Consider the following 21,237-nt stretch of genomic DNA (forward strand, 5'->3'; position numbering starts at 1 on the left):
ATTTCCATACAGTCTGGCGACAATGAGAAGGAGGTCTACTTTTCAGTACATGGGTTTGAGAAGTGACACTTGGATGAAAATCTCCAATGGACAACTCTTAGGCTGATATGTGGTCTGGTTTACAGGAAGGCCTGTCATGATCCCCTTATGCAAAATAAATATTTCACTATATACTATTTGTACATACATAGTGAGATAGCTAAGTGAAGCCACCCCTAATACATCTAGAACAAGTAAACACATTTAGATGTGGTTCTCCCTAAGCAACAGTGCACAATGTGGTGAATTGTGTGATACATGCAAGCAATTTTTAAAATATGTGGTTTCCAAATAATGCACACATTTGCTGTGTCACAGGAGAAATTTTAAAGAGAACTTCAGCAACATCACATACAATGACATAACGTAACACTGCTCCAAACCACTGTACCACCATCGGGAGAAGAGGTTCCACATACATCAGCCATTTGTACCAAATGTATGTAGTCACATAACTCATTTATGGTTCATATATCTATTATTATGACAGATATTCAAATTCTGAAAGTGGGAGGGGTAAAATACAGGTAGCGAAAGGCTATTTACAATTTGTACAGAAACCAGATGGCAGTTATGTGAGTTGAGGTGCATGAAAGGGAAGCAATGATTGAGAAGGGAGTGAAACAGGGTTGTAGCCTTTCCCTGATGTTATTCAATCAGTATATTGAGCAAATTGTAATTCTGTCAGAGACAGAAAAGGACCTAGAAGAGCAGTTGAATGGAAGGGACAGAGTCTTGAAAAAAAGACATAAGATGTACATCAACAAAACCAAAAAAGGATAGTGGAATGTAGTCGAATTAAAATCAGTTGATGCTGAGGGTACTAGATTAGGAAATGAGACACTTAAAAGTAGTTAATGAGTTTTGCTATTTGGGGAGTAAAATAACTGATAATCATCAATGTAGAGAGGATATAAAATGCAGACTATGGCAAGGAAAGCATTTCTGAAGAACAGGAATTTGTTAACATTGAGAATAGATTTAAGTGTCAGGAAGTCTTTTCTGAAAGTATTTTCGTGGAGTGTAGGCATGTATGGAAGTGAAACATGGACAATAAACAGTTTAGACAAGAAGAGAATAGAAGCTTTTGAAATGTGGGGCTACAGGAAAATGCTGAAGATTAGATGGATAGATCACATAACTAATGGGGAGGTACTGAATAGAATTGGGGAGAAGAGGAATTTGTGGCACAACTTGACTAGAAGAAAGGATCAGTTGGTAGGGCACATTCTGAGGTATCAAGGGATCACCAATTTAGTACAGGAGGGAATCGTGGAGAGTAAAAATTGTAGAGGGGGACCAAGAGATGAATAAAGTAAGCAGATTCAGAAGGGTGTAGGTTGCAGCAATTATTCAGAGATTAAGGGGAGCCGGAGGTGGTCAAATCCAAAAAATTACGATTTTTTTTTTTTCCCTACCGAAAATTAATTGGAACATTCCTCTTTAATGTAAACTTTGAATAATTGTTCTACTCGCCCTAGAAGTGGAGTTATTACCATTTTCCCCCACGCCTGCAGAGGAAATGGGCGGCCGCTGAATGCATCTAACACCCTCTCGTGACTTCCTGGCGAACTGCTTGGGATTTTCTCAGCCTGTTACGCATACAGCGCCTTATGTTACGCATACAGCGAGTGTGCAAGGGTTGGCTACATTGTTTTCTGTGACAAATGAAGTGCTAAGAGCGCAGAACATCGTCTCTTTGCTGTTTACCGTTTCGAATTAGTTCAGTGTTGCGCCTGTTGTTGGTAGTATTATACTTCTTGTGTAAAGCGTTGTTCTGGTTACAATGCCATGTTTTAGTAACCGTGTATATAAGAAGAGGAAGAACGAAGGGAAAAGAAAATTAACACTAATACCAAGTTGCGATACTACAATTACTGAAACAGTGCGTTCTTCTGCTAAGCAACACATGGCCGGCCATAGCCCTGTGACATCTTCTAGCAAGAAGCTGACTGGTGGAAGTGACAGATTTCGTGAATATGTTAGTGACAGTGATCATATTAACGAAGTACTGAATATTGGATTATTATCTTCTGTGCTGAAAGAAAGTGTTCTGTGCAAAATGTGTTCAAGTGTAGTAGTGGGACTACAGATAACAAAGCACTTTGGTTTAGCTTGTGAGATTAAGATAATCTGTGCATGTTGCAAGTATCAAGTGACTTTCTACAATTCACATGCCAGTCTCTTTGGTGAAAATGGACGATCTAGAGTGTTTGATGTGAATGTTCGACTTGTGTATGGTCTTCGATCCATTGGAAAAGGGTCTGCTGCTGGTAAACTGTTTTATGGTATTATGAACTTGCCATCGCCTCCAAGGAAATTTGGGTACTACTGTGAACTGGTAGGATCCTCTGTTGAAGATGTGGCTTTGAAAACCATGAAGGAAGCAGTGGAGGAATCTGTAGAAATGAACAGTGGTTCTAGGGATTTGGTAGTGGCATTAGATGGTTCCTGGCAAAAGAGGGGTCATAAATCCCTGAACGGGGTTGTAACTGCTACTTGTGGTGATAGTGCAAAAGTGATAGATGTTGCAATATTATCAAAACATTGTAGGTGCAAGAATAAAATCAAAGGAGAGCACAGTGGAACCTGTGAGGCAAATTTTAGTGGATCAAGTGGAGCAATGGAAGTGGATGGAGTGAAACAAATTTTTGAACGTCCAGTTCCCAGATACAATGTTAGGTACAGATACCACCTTGGGGATGGTGACTCCAAAGGTTTCAAGACTACAGAGGAACTGGAACCATATGGAAATGAATTTGTAGTTGAAAAGTTGGAATGCATTGGGCATGTGCAAAAGCTTATGGGTGCAAGGCTTCGAAGGCTCAAACAAACTTTGGGTTAAAGTAAGCTCAGTGATGGAAAGACAATAGGAGGGAGAGGCAGGCTTACTGATGAGGTGATTGAACGTCTACAGAGATACTATGGGTATGCTATAAGGCAAAATACTAGTAATGTTAGTGACATGCGAAAAGCAGTGTGGGCATTGTTCCTTCATACTGCCTCTTCCAATGAATACCCTCAACACAGCCTGTGTCCAAAAGATTCCTGGTGCAAATATAATGCAAAAAAGGACTATGATCACAAACATGGTTTGCCAGCAGCTGTGATAAATGCAATAAAACCAATTTTTCATGACTTAGCGCAGCCAGAATTGTTACACAAATGTCTACACAGAAAGACACAGAATCCTAATGAGAGCGTAAACAATTTGATTTGGAAAGTGATTCCTAAAAGGGTGTTTGTAAGTATAAAAACACTGCACTTTGGCATTCATGATGCAATAGCAACCTACAACCAAGGGAACAGTGTGAAGTGTGAAGTTCTGAAGGCATTAGGATTTACAGCTGGGGTGAACACTGTACGAGCACAAAGAAATATTGACAGAAAAAGGATAAGAGGAGCAGAAAGAAGAGAAAGGCATATGAAGTATGATGGAACAACAGGCCAGAAAAGAAGACAGAAGAGGAAGCTTTTGGAGGATGAAGAAGAAGACCCTGATAATCCATCCTATAGCGCAGGAATGTATTGAGAAACTCTGATAGCCATTTCCCGTAAATTAGAATTTTTCGAATATAAGGAACATTTTCTCAAAATCCACTCAAGCTAGAGAGATGAAATTTTTATACAGCACTCCTAGTGGTCAAACTTACATTGTAACACAGCCATTTGGCAATATGTTCAGTAGTTTCATTTCAGTTTAATTATAAAGCAATTATTTGTAAAAAAAATTGGGTCATTAATAAAAAAAAAATAATTGGAAGGAAACTAGAAAAGATACTCCAAAATCCCTCTGTCATAACTGCAATACTAAACCACTCTATATGTAAAAAGAAATTCAAATTTTTCTATTTGGTAGTTTATTCATAAATGTTCCTCAAACTTAGTGATTTTAACATGGGCAGCATAGGCACCTCCGGCTCCCCTTAAGAGGCTTGCACAGGATAGAGTAGCATGGAGAGCTGCATCAAATCAGTCACTGGACTGAAGACCACAACAACAACATATTAAGTGTTAACAATGTTGACCCTTGAACACTGATACATGCTGTAAGCTATGAAAGTAGATATAAAAGAAGCTGTGGGGTATGAAATAACCTGAGTGGGGCAACAGAAATTGTTAAGTCCAAAAGTAGATATAAATCTTTATATATAAGCGTAGAAACCATTACCTTATTATGCAATCTGTATTGTGTCAAAACTGTTTACGGCATATTTATATCAATGATATTATGCATTAATCTTATGTATACAGATATGACATCTGTGAAAGCCATCATTTGATGACTACAAGTAAAAAGAAACTTAAGTAAGTATATAAATGTTTGATGTGTCTACGGTTTGGAAATAAAGTAATGAGACTAGATTTTTACAAGATTTTTATGCCATGTAAATAACTAATTACGTCTGCTACTTTCTTAACAGACTTACAATGCTTTGAATCCACTGCTATAACAGAGCTGGAACTAAAAAACTAGAGTTGCTGTTGATAGGTACATGATGACTGTTTCAAAGTTCTCTACTGTCCTGAAATGGTGTACTTCCATGCGACTTTTCAGTTCCAACAAGACGAGAATATTCCAGAGACGGAGGTTTCAGGAATAAGATCTACAGAAGTGGATATGTGTGTACTTGGGTGTTCAAAAATGATAGACACAACAATTTTTTGTATTCACAGGACATATTTACTATATTATTTTACAGGTATTCCCCTGACAATGTCTATGAACTTTGCAATCACTCTGGCAGCTTCTGCATTTGCATAGCAAACCATTATTTGGGCTACCCAGATACCACTGGTGGATAACTGCATGAAATTCATCAAGGTAGTGATCTTCTTACCCTGTGTGATCTCTTCCATTGTGTTGAATAGGGCATAGTAGCTAGGACTCAGATTTGGTGAATGTGGTGTATGTGGCAGCACATTAAACTCTGGTTTGCTATGATCTAGTAACTGTCATGTGGCTGCCCACTGTTGTTTTGGAGTATAATACCACAGCCCCATTTTCTGTGGTGGCATTGTTGAATTTGTTGGTAGTGAACCACAGCACCAAGCACTTGTGAGGGTCATTTTGATAGAGAGTCAATACACCAGCAGCATTGCTTCCCAATCCCAGAACACAGTTGCCATTTGTTTCTACATGAAAAGTCCTGGCTGTGACTACTTGAGATTAGGCTCCCAGCAGGCTTCTGCTCCACAGGCTAGCATTTCTTTTCTGGAGTCTGGTGGAATATCCATGACCCATTGATGGTGACCAGATGCTCAAAGAACTCCACTGGATCTGCACTGTACTGTTACACTGTTGGCATATCTCCGCAAACTTCTGTTTGCGCACAATGGTGAGGGAATCAGGCATCCATTGTGCACACACCTTCTTCATCTTCAAATCCTTATGAATGATGGCATGGAGTGTTCCTCTTGAGAGACCTGTTGCCTTCTCTAGTTCATCAATTGTGATTTGCCTGTGCCCCATTATCAAGTCACTGACACACTGGACATTGTTTAGTTTGCATGCAGTTGGTGAGTGCCCGGTGCTTTCATGATTTTCAGCACAATCCCTGATGTCTCTGAATTCAAATAACCATTAGAACTTAGTTCTGCAACTTGATGCTGTTTCCCTGTGTGTGGTTCCTAACCCTTTGTAGATGTCTTTCCATCACTAGCCATGATTGTCTGATTTCATGTTGTCATATCAGTGCCAGCAGTGTATTCACCAAACTGCTATGTTGTATTTCATATGGCTACCAAACACTTGAACAGTATTCTAGAATGTGTCACACGAATGTTTTGTAAACAACCACCTTCATCTACATTCACGTGACAATGCTGCATTTCACACTTATGTGATTGGGAAAGGATTGATAGAACTGCTTTTAAACTATTTCCCTCTGTCCCACTCTCAAATAGCATGACTGAAAAATGAACATGTAAGTCGCTCAGAAGAGAAAGTTGGTGACTGAAATTTCATGAAAATATCTTGCCACAATGGAAAATGCCTTTGTTTTCATCTAGCCACCCAGACTCGTGCATTATGCCCGTGACAATCTCTCTCCTATTTCGTGATTCTCTGTCAATCCTAAATGATAAGAACTGCATACTGCACAGAAATACTCCAGAAGATCAGGGACAAGTACAATGTAGGCAGTGTCTTTGGTAGAGTTCATGCACCTTTTAAGTGTTGAGCCAATAAAACTCAGTCTTTGGTTTACCTTCTCATCTTGTCTTTTGTAGACTGACTGCATTTTCATAGTATCCTAGTGATGAAAGGAAGTCTACCACCTGCTTTACCTACGGGAGAGCCTATTTGATCATTCCTGTGAGCAAGGGAGAGCCAACCATTACTGAATGAAATAAAAACTTATAAAATTGCTTAACAGAGAGTGCTGTGGGATGGGGCACATTGCCCTCATGCAGCAATTACTTTTGTATAATTCTTGGTGTTATATTAGTGGCCCTTCAACAAGTACTGATACATAATAGTAAAATTACTGATTTACCATCTGTCCTTGAGGCACAAATATTTTTTTTTATTTTCTCTTGTCTATCAAATAGTAGATTAACAATGTAGGAAAAGACAGACTGCTACTTACTGTAAAGAAGACACGTCAAGCTACAGACAGGCACAATTAAAAGACAGTTACATAAAGCTTTTGGCCACAGCCATCATCAGTAAAAGAGAGACACACACCATTCACACAAACAACCACACCTCATGCACATACCACTGCCAACTCCAGCATCTTGGGCCAGAATGCAACTATCAAGTGGGAGCCAGCAGCAATTTGGATGGTGTGGGTGAGGGGAAGAAGTAGTAATGTACAGCAGGGGAGAGAGACAAATGCTGTCTGGTGGAGTCTGCAGGGACTAGAATGCTAACAGGTGCAGTGTCAGGAAGTTGTGGGACAGGGGGGTGGGGAAAAAAGGAGCAAAAAGGAGAGGAACAGGGAAAGACAGGCATATTGCATTGGCAGAGGGCTGCAGATAAACAGGGTGGGAGGTGACAATGGGAAGGAGATGAGAAGACAAGTGAGTGGAAACAGTTGGGTGGATGGAGTAGGGACATTATGTTACCGTAGGTCGAGGCTGGGATAATTATGGGAGCGGAGAATGTGTTGTTGGGATATCTCCCATCTGCACAGTTCAGAAAAGCTGGTGGGGGAGGGATGGATCCAGATGGCTCAAGTAGTGAAGCAACCATTGAAATCTAGTGTGTTGTGTTCAGCCACTTGTTGTGCCACAGGGTGGTCTACATTTATCTTGCTTGAGTGAATGGTGTACGTCTCTCTTTTACTGATAATGGCTGTGGCCAAAAGCTTTATGTAACTGTCTTTTAATTGTGCCTGTCTGCAACTTGATATGTCTTCTTTACAGTAAGTAGCACTCTTGTCTTTTCCTACATTGTAAACAGAAGATCAGTATGATCAATTATTTTCTCATTCTCACTTTTGTAGTCTTTGCGCCTAATAGTGAATTCTGGGCTCTGACACTTTGTTTCCAGAATGCATTACAAAAATCCACATTATTTTGCCAGTACTGATAAATTCCATAAACGAGAATCATTTTCAATTCACCACAAAAGTCTGGCATTTGCCTCTTTGTTCCCAAGAGAGGTCTTTCAGAACAGTTTTTGCATTGGCTTTTTGTTATCCATTTCATTTACAAAAATCTGGTGAGTGACAGTGTAAGTTTATTTTACTTGATTTTCAATTATTGTTACTGTTGACTCTTAGCTGCAGTCAAAGATATGCTCACAGTCTTACTATATGGTATACTGTACTATCAGTCATATTATTACACTCAGAGATCTCACATTCTGGAAAAAGGGTACTAAATACAAAACTACTACATAATTTACCTTGGCAGCTGTGTAATCTGCTTTAAATACATGAGTGCAGTTAATGACAACTGGCATGTCATTCCTCATGCTGTGCTTCATCACCAAATTGCGTACATAGTCAACTGATGGGAAGATCAAGCACCTGTCAGGAGTTATTTCCAAATATTCCACACCTTCCAGTGTCTGTAACAAAAGTTTAACTGAAATTAACTGCCCATTATTCTTCATCAATTATTTGGTTTCTTTATTCAAAAATTGTTCTTAAATGAATAAAGAATAGATATCCTGACATATGAGTATTATAAATGGTATTATGTGAATCTGTGTTGAAATACTTCAGATAGACAAATAATCTGTGTAATGGAATACAATGGTATGTGGCAACAACACATCAGACGTGCAAAAAAGATGTGTGCCTCAAGCAATCTCTTATTGTGATTTTTAACTGTGTGTCTTGAGTGTCTGCTCTACACAGTTCTTGTCCCTACTTTTCCACAGTAGTTAAGAAAGATGGAATCATGGGTTCTAGATTAGGGGATAGCTAAAATACATACATACTATTCTGACAGCATGTAATGTGATCCACAGCAGTTCTTAGAACACTCTTGTAAATAGTAAACAAAAATAGATAAACTACAGCCACTTTGTATAAGAAATAAAAACATCAGTTTTTAAGTTTTCTTTTCTTTTTATTTGCTTCCAGTTAACTATATTAAATTACTGCCTTTTAAGCACATACAGGGAACTGGAGAATAATGGTAGTTAAAGGCATTGTACGAAAGCAGTTTCTCATGTCTGGTATTCTATGTAATTAATACTCTGATACTCCCCACATCCCTGGAGGTTCTTCTTTATGAAAAGACCAACAAAATATGACATCTGAATGAATCAACAAAAAAAAGTTGAGATTCACCCTAAGAATTTCTGTCTCTAGAACTACTGTCCCCTATTACTTTGGTCAGTAGACAGTTTTATCTGTTTTTATGTGGCCAGAGCATTACATTACCAGTGCTTTCTTTACTTCACTAGGTTTGACAAATCCTATAATTAAGATAATCTTTATGGGTGTGGAGTGACGGGTGTTATGCATTAAAGACAGAGAAACAAATGTTAGGAACTTCAGTTGTAATTAACCATTGTAAAATATTATGCTATTAATCATACAATACTGTGAAGTATGGATGACAAGAGAGATAACAACTTATAAGAGGATCAGTTTGGATTAAGGGGAGAGAAGGTAATCAGAGAAACCATTGGATGCATGTTGACAGAAAGTATGATGAAGTCAATAGGAAGAAATATGTATGTTTCATAACTTAATAAAGTGCTTTAAGGGAAATGGAAGGCAATGTTTAAAATATTGTAGAAAATAAGAACAGAATGGAATAACAGGAGATTAGTAGGGAATTATTTGTAAGACACAGGACAATGGTAGGAGGAAGAAATAGATAAAATGGCTATCAAGAGAAAGTTATTAAATATCTCCACCCCTGTTTAACACCTATGGTGAAAGACTTGTGGACATAGCCTTACCAGTATAGCTACAATAAAAGTGGAGAGGAAATGAAAGTGATTAAATATGTGAGATCAAGAGGTCACAGAGAGTGAAGGAGATCATCAGATAATTTTGGAGTTAATAGTAAAATGATATCATATGAATAAAAAGCCTTCAGAAAAATATGACACTTACTTACAAAAGCAATAAGAAACAACATAAAAAAGTGTTTTGCAAGATTCTTTATTTGAGGTGCAGTTACAATGGCTCAGAACCTCGGACAATAAGGAAGAAATATGAGAGATATTTGTAAAGCTTTGAAATCTTGCAATGAAGAAGAGTAGAGAAAATTAAATGGGCACAAGCAATAAGAAATGCTGAAGAATTTGAGAAAGTGGAGGAAACTAGAACTCTACTGGAGGATATTAGAAACAGAAAATCAAACCAGATTGAACACATTCAAAGGAAAAATTATTGTCAGCAAATTCTTGTTAAAGCAAAAGTAGACAGAAAAAGAAGCAGAGACAGGAGAAGTTTTGGCATATTGAAAGATCTGAGGAAATGAATACCTTACCAAAGTGTTATAGAAACAACTAGGAGATACACATCATCAAGAGAAAAGTTCAGTTGAAACCCACAATTTGACCACTTTAAGTATGCAAAAAGGCTGTCAGAAGATGAGCTTTTGGCCAAGAAGGCCTTCATCAGAGATAAAACATACATACACACACTCATGCAAACACAACTCACACATAATTGCAGTCTCTGGCTGCTGAGGCTCATTTTCTGACAGTCTTTTTGTTGTGCCTATCTGCGACTGAGCATCTCCGCTACATGATGAGTAGCTACTATCCTTTTCATAATATTGTTAACTGGTTTAGAAGATGGGACATAGCTTGTCCATTTCATAGCATAAGATACCTATATGTAATGGATTAAAACAAGTAAAATGTTAATTCAGGTATCCAAGTACAAATTTTTGCCGTTAAAGTTACATTATCAGCAGATGGAGGAAGCACTGAAAGTATGGTACTTACTGTGTTGGTTTCAATTCTTATTTTTGGTCTTGCAATATTGAAGAGAACAAACAGAATATTCACTCCAATGCCAACAACGATTCCCAGTTCTAGTTGCAGCACCAAGCAGGCAATAAAGGTAGCAAAGCCAGGGATGAGGTCCTGTTCTGAAAAACACATCAAGTATAACAGCCTCTGATAAAATTATGCCAGTTACATATAGGTAGAAAACATTCTACTTACTAAGCAACAGCAGAGGTTCAGACATTCCACTTATATAATGTAACACTGACAGTGTTGAATGTATTTGTACTTAACAGACTAGTATTCATCTTGTGAAGACATCAAAAGAGGCAATATGAAGAGAAGACTGGAAAATTACACACACACACACACACACACACACACACACACACACACACAGAGAGAGAGAGAGAGAGAGAGAGAGAGAGAGAGAGAGAGAGAGAGAGAGAGAGAGAGATACCTATGTATTATATAACAAATACTAACACTTATGTTACGTTCTAACACCTATATACTAGTATAATCAGCAATACTGCACCATGACACTTACTGCTCGTCTTCCAGATAGGAACAACAACATGCAGCTCTACCATAAATATTACTGCAGCAATAATAATAGCTGCAAGGCTTGCTTTTGGTATGAAGTAGAAATACTGGGTAAAAAAGAGCAGTGATAGAATCACCAAAAGTCCTGTAAGTAGTAAATAGTATTAGTTAAACACATAACCTTTTCTGTAATGTAGCACAAAATGCTTCTCAAAAGATTCTGAGTGAGCAGATTAATTTTACTTCAGCAGTTATTTGTGTGTAACTATAGTAATCTCCATACTGAAGAACAAATTTGGAACTTGTACAATGAGAAATACTTACACACTTTTTTCCTTTTTCTAGTGGCTCTGAGAAACGAAACTAATGAATGTTCTATATATTGATTCTCATTGCAAATTTTCAAGTGTAGTTTGAATTATTTGGTTTTCTATAGTTTTTCTCCAGGTGGCGGTCGTGAAAGACAATGAACAGTTATTCAATTTCAAACTCCATCATACCCACTGTAATGCAATATCCAAAGGTTTGCCTGCCCTTTAACTGTATTTCTTTTTCTTTTCTTATTTTTTCTTCAGTCAGCAAACAGCACACACAATATTTAAGAAGAATTCCAGTTGTAAAGTAACATGACTAGAAAAAGCACATAGATATTCTACAGTAAGAAAACACAATGAATGCCTTAGTGCTGAGTATATGCTTCATCATTCCAAATAACTGTACAATATAGGACAGGGTTTATTGAGCCCTGCAAGACATGTGATGTGGTTTCATTATACAATTCAACAACAAACGTTCTGTGCCACATTGTGGCTATGGGCCATTGAATGCTAGTGTCCTACATAAATTTGGAGATTTGTTGCAATATCAGACAATATCATTACAATATTATGAAAAGGATAGTTGCTACTTACCATATAGCAGAGATGCTGAGTCACAGGTAAATGAACAGATTTAAAATATTTTACTAGGGAAAGATAGATACTGCCACAGGAAAAATAAAGAGGCCTTTTTAGAGAAAAAAGAAGCAGTTGTACAAATGTCAAGAGGCCAGATGGAAAAAAGTACTCAGCAAAGAAGGGAAAGTTGAAAGCTAGAACAAGTACTTAGAGAGAGTATACAATGGGAAGAGGATGTAGATGAAAATGAGATAGGAGATATGATACTGCGAGAAGAATTTGACAAAGCACTGAAAGACTTAAGTCATTTTAAGGCCCCTGGATTAGAAGACATTATGTCAGAACTACTGCTAGCCTTGGGAGATAGCATGACAAAACTGTTAGTTAAGCTGCAACCAATGTGCTGCATTCCAAGTGAGCATGACAACCAACAAGCTGTCTAGCCACATAAATTGCCACTGACAAACTGTGGGCAAGAAACAGCTGGACCACCCTGTTGCTGAGTACACTGCCCAACAATACATTCTTCATGTCAGTGACTGCTTCACAGCCTGTGCCATCTAGTTCCTTCTTACCAACACCAGCTTTTCTGAGCTACACAGGTGGGAACTCTCCCTGCAACATGTCCAACATTCCCATAAACCTCCCGGTCTCAGACTTCATTAGAGATTGTCTTTACCTATCTAGTTCCTTCCTTGTTCCCATTCAAGCACTGTACAGCCTCTATTCCACCAACACACCCAGTCCTTTTACTTCTCCCCTTTTCCATTCCCCCACCCCCACCCCCACCTCTCCCCTGGCCCGTCTAATGCCCCAACTGCACCTAACTGCCCTACCCTCTCTCCACCTAATCCCAGCTCACTCCCAAAAAAAGTACTTTACCATCTCCCACTCCTACCCTGCTATCCCTCTCACTCCCGCACCAGTCTCCTCATTACCCCCATCACCCACCTGCCTCTATCATCATCCACTGCTGATCACAGCTTCAGCTGCCAGAGACTGTGGCCACGTGTGTTTGTGTTGTGTGTGTTTTATCTCTTTTTGACAAGGCATTGTTGGCTGAAAGATCACTTTCTGACAGTCTTTTTCTTACGCCTATCTGTGACTCAGCATCTCCGCTATTTGGTGAGTAGCAACTATCCTTTCCATAATACTATTAAACTCCATCCTGGATTTTCCATTGTTTGATTTTGCCTGAAGGCAAATTATTAGGTAGCTCAAGAAGTACCCTTGGCATTCTGAAAGATATTCAATTTAAACTTTTAATCATGCCATAGTCTTAAAACAGAAATACAAAATGGTTTCTCTGATAGTATGAGGAAGGTAATTAATATTATGCAACAGACACAATAAACAAAATTTTGCAAACAACTGATGGATTGAAGTTTGAGTTTGTGTGGAGTGGATAAAACTGTGAATTATTATTATTATTATTACCTGTGTAGAGGCCTCCTAGAGTTGTCCTCACACCACTTGAATTATTAACAGCACTACGAGACAATGAACCACTTCCAGGAAATCCTTGAACAAATGAATTACCAATGTTGCAGACTCCAATGGCGAGTAGTTCTTGTGTAGCATCTGTTGGTTTACCATTTGCTACAAGTATAAGAAATACATTATTAGTGTTAATGCTGAAGTTGGTTAAAATGTTTTGTACAATGGTTTCTTTCAGAAAAAATAAAAATATAGGAGATAAAAAACAAAGGAGTTGAAAAGAGTGCATTGTACTGAGCACATTGTAATAATTAGAGAACACACTGTCCAATCAGGATAAACATTGCTGGAGAGGGCTGCAAAATAGCTGACTCAAACAAATGCTCTCATTAGGTGAAAATAACAGAAGAAATTGTAAAAAGGTAGGAAAGTATGGAGATGGGACCTAGGTAAACTGAACGAGCCAGAGGCTATTGAGAGTTTCAAATGGAGCTTTGTCAACTGAAAAAAGGAATGGAATACTGCAGAGGGCCAATGGGTAGCTTTGAGGGATGAAATAGTGAAGGCAGCAGAGGATCAAACAAGTAAAAATGGCAAGAGCTAGTAGAAAACCTTGGATAAGATAAAAGATACGGAATTTAACTGGCAAAAAGAGGAAACCTAAAAAAGTAGATGAAAAGGAATAAAAAATTTAGCAAATGAGATTAACAGAATATGCAAAACAGCTAAGCAAGAATGGCTAGATGAGAAATGCAAGGGTTTAGAAGTATGGCATACTAGGGGAAAGATAGTTACCACCTGTAGGAAAGTTAAAGAAACTTTTGAAGGAGAGAGAAGCAGTAGTATGAATATCAAGAGTTCAGATGGTAGTGGAAGGAGTACACAAAAGGACTCTATGAGGGGGATGAACTTGAATACAAAATTATATACATGGCAGAGGAAGTAAATGAAGATGTGATGAGAAATATGATACTGCAAGAATTTGATATAGTTCTGAAAGAGGTAAGTTGAAACAAGGCCCCAAGGGTAGGTGAAATATTCTTAGAAATGTTGAGATCCCTGAGAGAACCAGTAATGACAAAACTATTCCACTTGGTTTGCAAAATATGAGACAGGGCAAAAAACTCCAAAGTTTGACCAGAATGTAATAATTTCAATTTCAAATAAGACAGATCTAAATACTATCAAACCATCAAGTGCAATAAGGCATGGTTATGAAGTACTGATGCAGATTATTCACAGAAGAATAGAAAAACTTGTGGAAGCTGGCCTATGGAACAATCAGTTTGTGTGCCAGACAAATGCAGAATACGTGGGGCAATACTGATCATATGGCTCATCTTAGAAGATAGGATGAAAAGAAGCAAACCTTTATTTAAAAATCTGGTGCACCGCAAAGGAACTACTTGAATGGGATGGAAATCAGTAGATGCGATGTATGTGTACAGGCAAACAAATGATAACAAATTCAGAAAAATTTGAGAGAAAGAGCTTAGCAAATTGGGCAAGTCAATAACATGTTGGTCCACCTCTGGTCCTTATGCAAGCAATTATTTGGCTTGGTATTGTTTAACAAAGTTGTGGGATGCCCTCCTGAGGGATATTGTGCCAAATTCTGGCCAATTGGCATGTTAGACTGTCAAAATCCTGAGCTGGATGGAGGGCCCTACCCATAATGCTTCAAACGTCTCAGTTGGGGAGAGATTTGGCAACCTGGCTGGCCAAAGTGGGGTTTGCTAAACATGAAGATAAGCAGTAGTAACTCTCACCATATGTGGGCAGGCATTATCTTGCTGAAATGTAAGCCCAGGATAGTTAGCCATGAAGGGAAACAATGTGGGATGTAGAATATCACTCACATACCGCTGTTCTATAAGGGTGCCACAGATGACAATCAAAGGGGTCCTGTTACAAAAAGCCCAGACCATCGCTCCTGGTTGTCAGCCCATACAGCAGATGACAGTAAGGCTAGTATCCTGTCATTGTCCATGGCACCTACAGAGACATGTCTGCTGGTCATCAGGGCTCAATCTGAAGCAAGCCTGAAGACAATTTTATTGCAGTCAATTAGATTCCAGATGTGATGGTGTAGGTGCCATTTCTTTGCATAGCAATATCCCTTTCGTTGTCTTCTGTGGCACCCTTACAGCACAGCAGTATGTCACTGATATTGTACATCACGTGTTGTTTCCCTTCACGACAAGCCATCCTGGGCTTATATTTCAGCAAGGCAATGCCCATTCACACATGGTGAAAGTTTCTACTGTTTGTCTGCATGCTTGCCAAACCAAACCTTGGCCAGAAAGGTTGCCGAATCTCTCCCCACTTGAGAATGTTTCATTATGGGCAGATTTCTCCAAGCAGCTCTGGATTGTGCCAATTGGACATAATATCACCAAAATATCTTTCCAAAAGAAGTTTTCTGTGATGTAGAAAAATAATGGAGCTTATTCAAGACACTTTAGTTGAAGCAGCACAAAGAGTATGTGGCAGAACATCTGGAAAGGAAAAAGTAAGACAGACAGGTTGGTGGGATGATACCACAATCCAAGCAGTTAGTAGAAAAAAATGGGGCATGGAGAAAGTGGTGGAAAACTAAAAATGATGAGGACCATAAAAGATATATAGAGGAAAAGAAGAAGTGCAGAGAAATAGTGGAAACAGCAAAGAAAAAGGCATGGGAAGAGTTTACAAAAAAACCTGAAGAAGATGTGAAGAGCAATAACAAAATGTTCTATAAAATGATGAATAATAAAAGGAAACAGTAAAGATGGAAATAGAGGATGGTACTGTGATTGAAGTTCCAGGGAATACAAAAGATATCTGGAGAGAACATTTTAAGAAACTGTTAAGCGCTGCGGAGCAGGTACACAAGGAAACAACAAATCATGGAGAAATTGAGAGAAGTTGGGAAGCAGAATTAGGACAAATTACATGGGAAGAAACGGAAATAGCTGTGAAGAAGATGAATGGGGGGAAAGTCCCAGGACCTGGTGACGTATCAGTGGAGATGATAAGAGCAGCAGATCCAGTGGGAATGCAGTGACTGTATAGAGTACTATCAAGTGTGTGGAGAAATAGTACAATACCTGATGATTGAAGGAGAGACACTGTTACCATCTTCAAAGAAGGCAATAAAAGACTTTGTAAAAACTACAGAGGAATAATCCTTATGATTCATACAGCCAAGATTTTTGAAGGAATTTTACTAAATCGAGTAAGTGAAAATATAGAAAAGGAGCTGAGTGAAGAACATCATGGGTTTAGGAAATGAAGAAGCACGATCGACCTGAAATTTTCTATCCGTCAACCGATGGAAAAAAGTTGGGAGTATAACAAAAGGGTGATAATGGTTTTTATAGACATAGAAAAGGCATATGACTCAGTTAACAGGTAAAGACTCTGGGAAGAAATGAAGACGACATATACAGAAGATGGATACATTAATGTAATAAAGACAATGTATAGAGGGCACAGTGGTAGAATTAGAATACCACTGGGGAACTCTGAATACTTCGAAATAAGACAAGGATTTAAACAAGGAAGTATTCTATCTCCTGCACTTTTTAATGTTGTGATGGAGGGAATGAATAGTGAAGTTAAAGACATAGTAAAAGAAAAAAGACAAAAAGATGATTTTTGTAGATGATATGGTAATATGGGGTGATAAAGAGGTAGATGTACAACTACAACTTGAGGCGTGGAAGGAAATAATGAAAAGGTTTGGATAAAAATAAATAAAGATAAGAGTGAAGTAATGGTATTGGGAAGAGACAAAGGGATCAAAAGAAATATTACTTTGAATGGAGAACCCCTCAAAGTTGTAGACAGTTTCACTTATTTAGGGAGTGAAATATCTAGTGATGGAAGAATAACCAACGAAATTAATAAGAGGCTAGAGAAGGGAGGCAATTTCTACCAAACACTAAAACACCTGACTTGGAATAAGGAAGTTTAAGAACAAGCAAAACTCCTTATGTATAAGAGTTATTACTTCCCTATTGTCACCTATGGAGGAGAATCATGGACAATGACAGAAAGGGACTGGAGCAGACTGCAAGCAGGGTAAATGAAATTTCTAGGAGCAGTTAAGGGAAAAACACGAATGTACAGAGTAAGAAATGTAGATATTAGAAAGGACTTTAAACAAGAAAGTATGAGAGAAGAAATTGAAAAAAAAGGGATTAAGATGGTATGGGCATGTTAAGAGGATGCGTGAGCAGAGACTCCCCAAAATTATGGAAGAACTGAAGATGGACGGAAAAAGATGTAAAGGGCGCCCAAGAACATAGTGGAAAATGGGTGTGAGAATATCTGTGGAAAGAAGAGGTGTGACCTGGCAGCAAGAGGAGGAAGAAAAGTGGTGGGAGGGCTGAGCCAAATGGAGAGGACTCGTCAGCAGCCAGACCCAGCAGTAGCTGGAGCGGGATCAGGATATACCGGGTGATCAAAAAGTCAGTATAAATTTGAAAACTTAATAAACCATGGAATAATGTAGATAGAGAGGTAAAAATTAACACACATGCTTGGAATGACATGGGGTTTTATTAGAACAAAAAAAAAGAAACAAAGTTTACAAAATGTCTGACAGATCTCTTGCGCACATCGTTTCGTGATGATCGTGTGCTCAGCCGCCACTTTTGTCATACTAGGCCTCCCAGGTCCCCAGACCTCAGTCCGTGCGATTATTGGCTTTGGGGTTACCTGAAGTCACATGTGTATTGTGATCAACCGACATCTCTAGGGATGCTGAAAGATAACATCCAACGCCAATGCCTCACCATAACTCCGGACATGCTTTACAGTGCTGTTCACAACATTATTCCTCGACTACAGCTATTGTTGAGGAATGATGGTGGACATATTGAGCATTTCCTGTAAAGAACATCATCTTGGCTTTGTCTTACTTTGTTATACTAATTATTGCTATTCTAATCAGATGAAGCGCTATCTGTCAGACATTTTTTGAACTTTTGTATTTTTTTGGTTCTAATAAAACCCCATGTCATTCCAAGCATGTGTGTCAACTTGTACCTCTTTATCTACATTATTCCATGATTTATTCAGTTTTCAAATTTATACTGACATTTTGATCACCCGATAGATAGATAGATCACTCAGGAGGACATCCAACAGCCCTGTCAGTCAATTCCAAGCCAAATAATTGCTTGCATAAGAGCCAGACATGCTACTGACTTGCTCAGTTGGTGAAGCTCTTTCTCTTGAATAAATCATCCAGTTTTTCTGAAATTGTACATGTACATCACATATACCAATTTCTGTCACATTTAGATTATTCCTTTTTGTTATTATTATTATTGTTTAGCAGTGATTGAGAAAGGAGTGAGAAAGCAGACAGAACTGCAGCCTGTCCCCAATGTTATTCAGTCTGTACATTGAGCAAGCAGTAAAGGAAATCAAGGAGAAATTTGGAAAGGAAATTAAAGTTCAGCAAATAGAAATAAAAACTTTGTGGTTTGCAAATAACATTGTAATTCCAGCAGATACAGCAAAGGACTTGGAAGAGCACTTGGACATAATAGATAGTGTCTGGAAGAAAGTTTATAATTATGAATATCAACAAAAGTAAAACAAAGGCAATAGCATATAGTCAAATTCAATGAGGTGGTGCTGATGGAATATGACTAAGAAATGTGACATTAAAAGAAGTCTTTGAGTTTTGCAACTTGGGCAGCAAAATAAGTGATGATGGCTGAAACAGAAAGGGCATAAAACGCAGATTGGCAATAGCAAGAAAAGCATTTCGGAAAAAGTGGAGCTTACAGTTGTTGTTGTGTTCTTCAGTCCAAAGACTGGTTTGATGCAGCTCTACATGCTACTTATCCTGTTCAAGCCTCTTCATCTCCAAATAACTACTGCAACGAACATCATTCTGAATCTGATTACTGTATTTGTCTCTTGGTCTCCCTCTAAAATTTTTAGCTGCTCCCCCCCCCCCCCCCCCCTCCCATTTCCCTCTAACATTAAATTGGTTATCCCTCGATGTCCCAGAATGGATACCCTCAAGTGATCCCTTCTTTTAGCTAAGTTGTGCCACAAATTTCTTGTCCTTCGAATTCTATTCAGTACCTCTTTGTTTAATAACAATCTACCCATCTAATCTTCAGCATTTTTCTGTAGCATCACATTTCAAAAGCCTCTGTTCCCTTCTTGGTTCAAATGGCTCTGAGCACTATGTGACTTAACTTCTGAGGTAATCAGTCGCCTAGAACTTAGAACTAATTAAACCTAACTAACCTAAGGAAATCACACACATCCATGCCCGAGGCAGGATTCGAACCTGCAACCATTGCAGTCGCTCGGCTTAAGACTGTAGCACCTAGAGCTGCATGGCCACTCTGGCTGGCTTCCCTTCTTGTCTAAAGTGTTTATTATCCATGTTTCACTTCCATACATGGCTAGTCTTCAAAAAAATACCTCCAGAAAAGACTTCCTGAAACTTAAACTCTATATCTAATGCTAACAAATTTCTCTTCTACAGAAATACTTTTCTTTCCACTGCCTGCCTGCACTTTAATCACCTCTACTTGGCCAACATATGTGTACTATTTTTAGTGTCTTATTTCCTAATCTAATTCCCTCTGCATTGCCTGATTCAATTCCATTATAATTGTTTTGTTTTTGTTGACATTCACCTTATATCTTCCTTTTAAGAACAGTCAATTTTGCTCAACTGCTCCTCAAGTTCTTTGCTATCTCTGACAGAATTACAAAACCATCAGCAAACCTGAAAGTTTTTGTTTATTCTTCCTGAGCTTTAATTCCTGTTCCAAATTATCCTTTGGTTTCCTTTACTGCTTGCTCAGTGTACAGATTGAATAACATTTGGGGTAGGCTACAACCCTGTCTCAGTCTCTTTTCGTACAATGCTTCACTTTCAAATCCCTCAGCTCTTATAACTGCCTTCTGGTTCCTGTATAGGTTTTATTATTTATCCAGTGGTGGATAAACTTCAGTTGTAATTTTACTATCAAGATAATTACTTACAAAATGCCTTGCAAACTGCAACGTTCTCTAATAGTGCAATCAGAGGTCGAACAAATATTCCAGATCCAAGATTTGAACACATGTCAAGAAATGAATATGAAACCATTGAATTTCCAGAATCTATGGTCACACTGAATGGTGGTAACTGGAATGCTGGAAGACCTGCTGGTTGCCATAAATTTTATTAACTGAATGACCCCCACCCTGCCCCTTTCACTAAATAATTGAGCTAGTACAGTAATTAAGAACTTGTGTAAATTTTCATAAATAATTATAAAGATTGAGCCTGAACCAGTAAATGGGTTATTCACAATGCAGGCATATGAAATGATTCCATGAATTTTTACACATATCTTTTAAACCAAATTATTGTCAAAATATAGAAAATCTAATATAGCCATTTTTCAAACTAAAATGTCATTTCCAAAATGCTAAAATGTTCATATGCTAGTCTTTATAAGACCAACTCCACCCCCAAAATCTTCAGTCTGCATGCTGATGTCTCAACATCATTATGTTTAACATACCTGTGTAAAGATCATGTCATCTTGTATGTTGCATCTCTACAACTCTCTATGGGAGAAGTTAAGTTCAGTCCTAAACATAGATCATGCAGTACTTCTAGGTTACAGTCTGGTTGTAACATGTTAATTACCGAGTAACAACTACAAACATTTCTGAGCATTATAATCAGTCTTCATGTAACTAATCGTATCCAGTAACAGTGTAATTTGAAGACAGCTTTAATATTAATAGCTAAAAGTGCAATGTGACTGTCTTGCCACTGTGACACTGTTTCATAGGATTGTGGAAATGCAGGCATGTGAAGAATCTGTGATGTGATAACTGGAGCTGGCAATAATGTCACATACAGTGTCGATGTGTGGGCGAAAAGCCACATTGATCAGAAATTTTTGAGGTGTACATTCGCACATTTCC

General features: G+C 38.3%; 1 protein-coding gene across 1 annotated transcript in view; it reads right to left on the minus strand.

Moving 5' to 3' along the window:
• The window catches only part of LOC126458163 (sodium-independent sulfate anion transporter-like), a 177,883-nt gene that overhangs the window by 13,599 nt on the left and 143,047 nt on the right, over positions 1-21,237 (minus strand). Inside the window, exons 8-11 of the mRNA XM_050095031.1 lie at positions 13,291-13,452; positions 10,962-11,102; positions 10,409-10,554; positions 7,895-8,059 (exon numbers count right to left, since the gene is read on the minus strand). Of these exons, the coding sequence (XP_049950988.1) occupies positions 7,895-8,059; positions 10,409-10,554; positions 10,962-11,102; positions 13,291-13,452 (614 nt within the window). The remainder of the gene's footprint in view (positions 1-7,894; positions 8,060-10,408; positions 10,555-10,961; positions 11,103-13,290; positions 13,453-21,237) is intronic.

The sequence above is a fragment of the Schistocerca serialis genome, chromosome 2 (assembly GCF_023864345.2).
Source record: "Schistocerca serialis cubense isolate TAMUIC-IGC-003099 chromosome 2, iqSchSeri2.2, whole genome shotgun sequence".
Taxonomy (NCBI): domain Eukaryota; kingdom Metazoa; phylum Arthropoda; class Insecta; order Orthoptera; family Acrididae; genus Schistocerca; species Schistocerca serialis.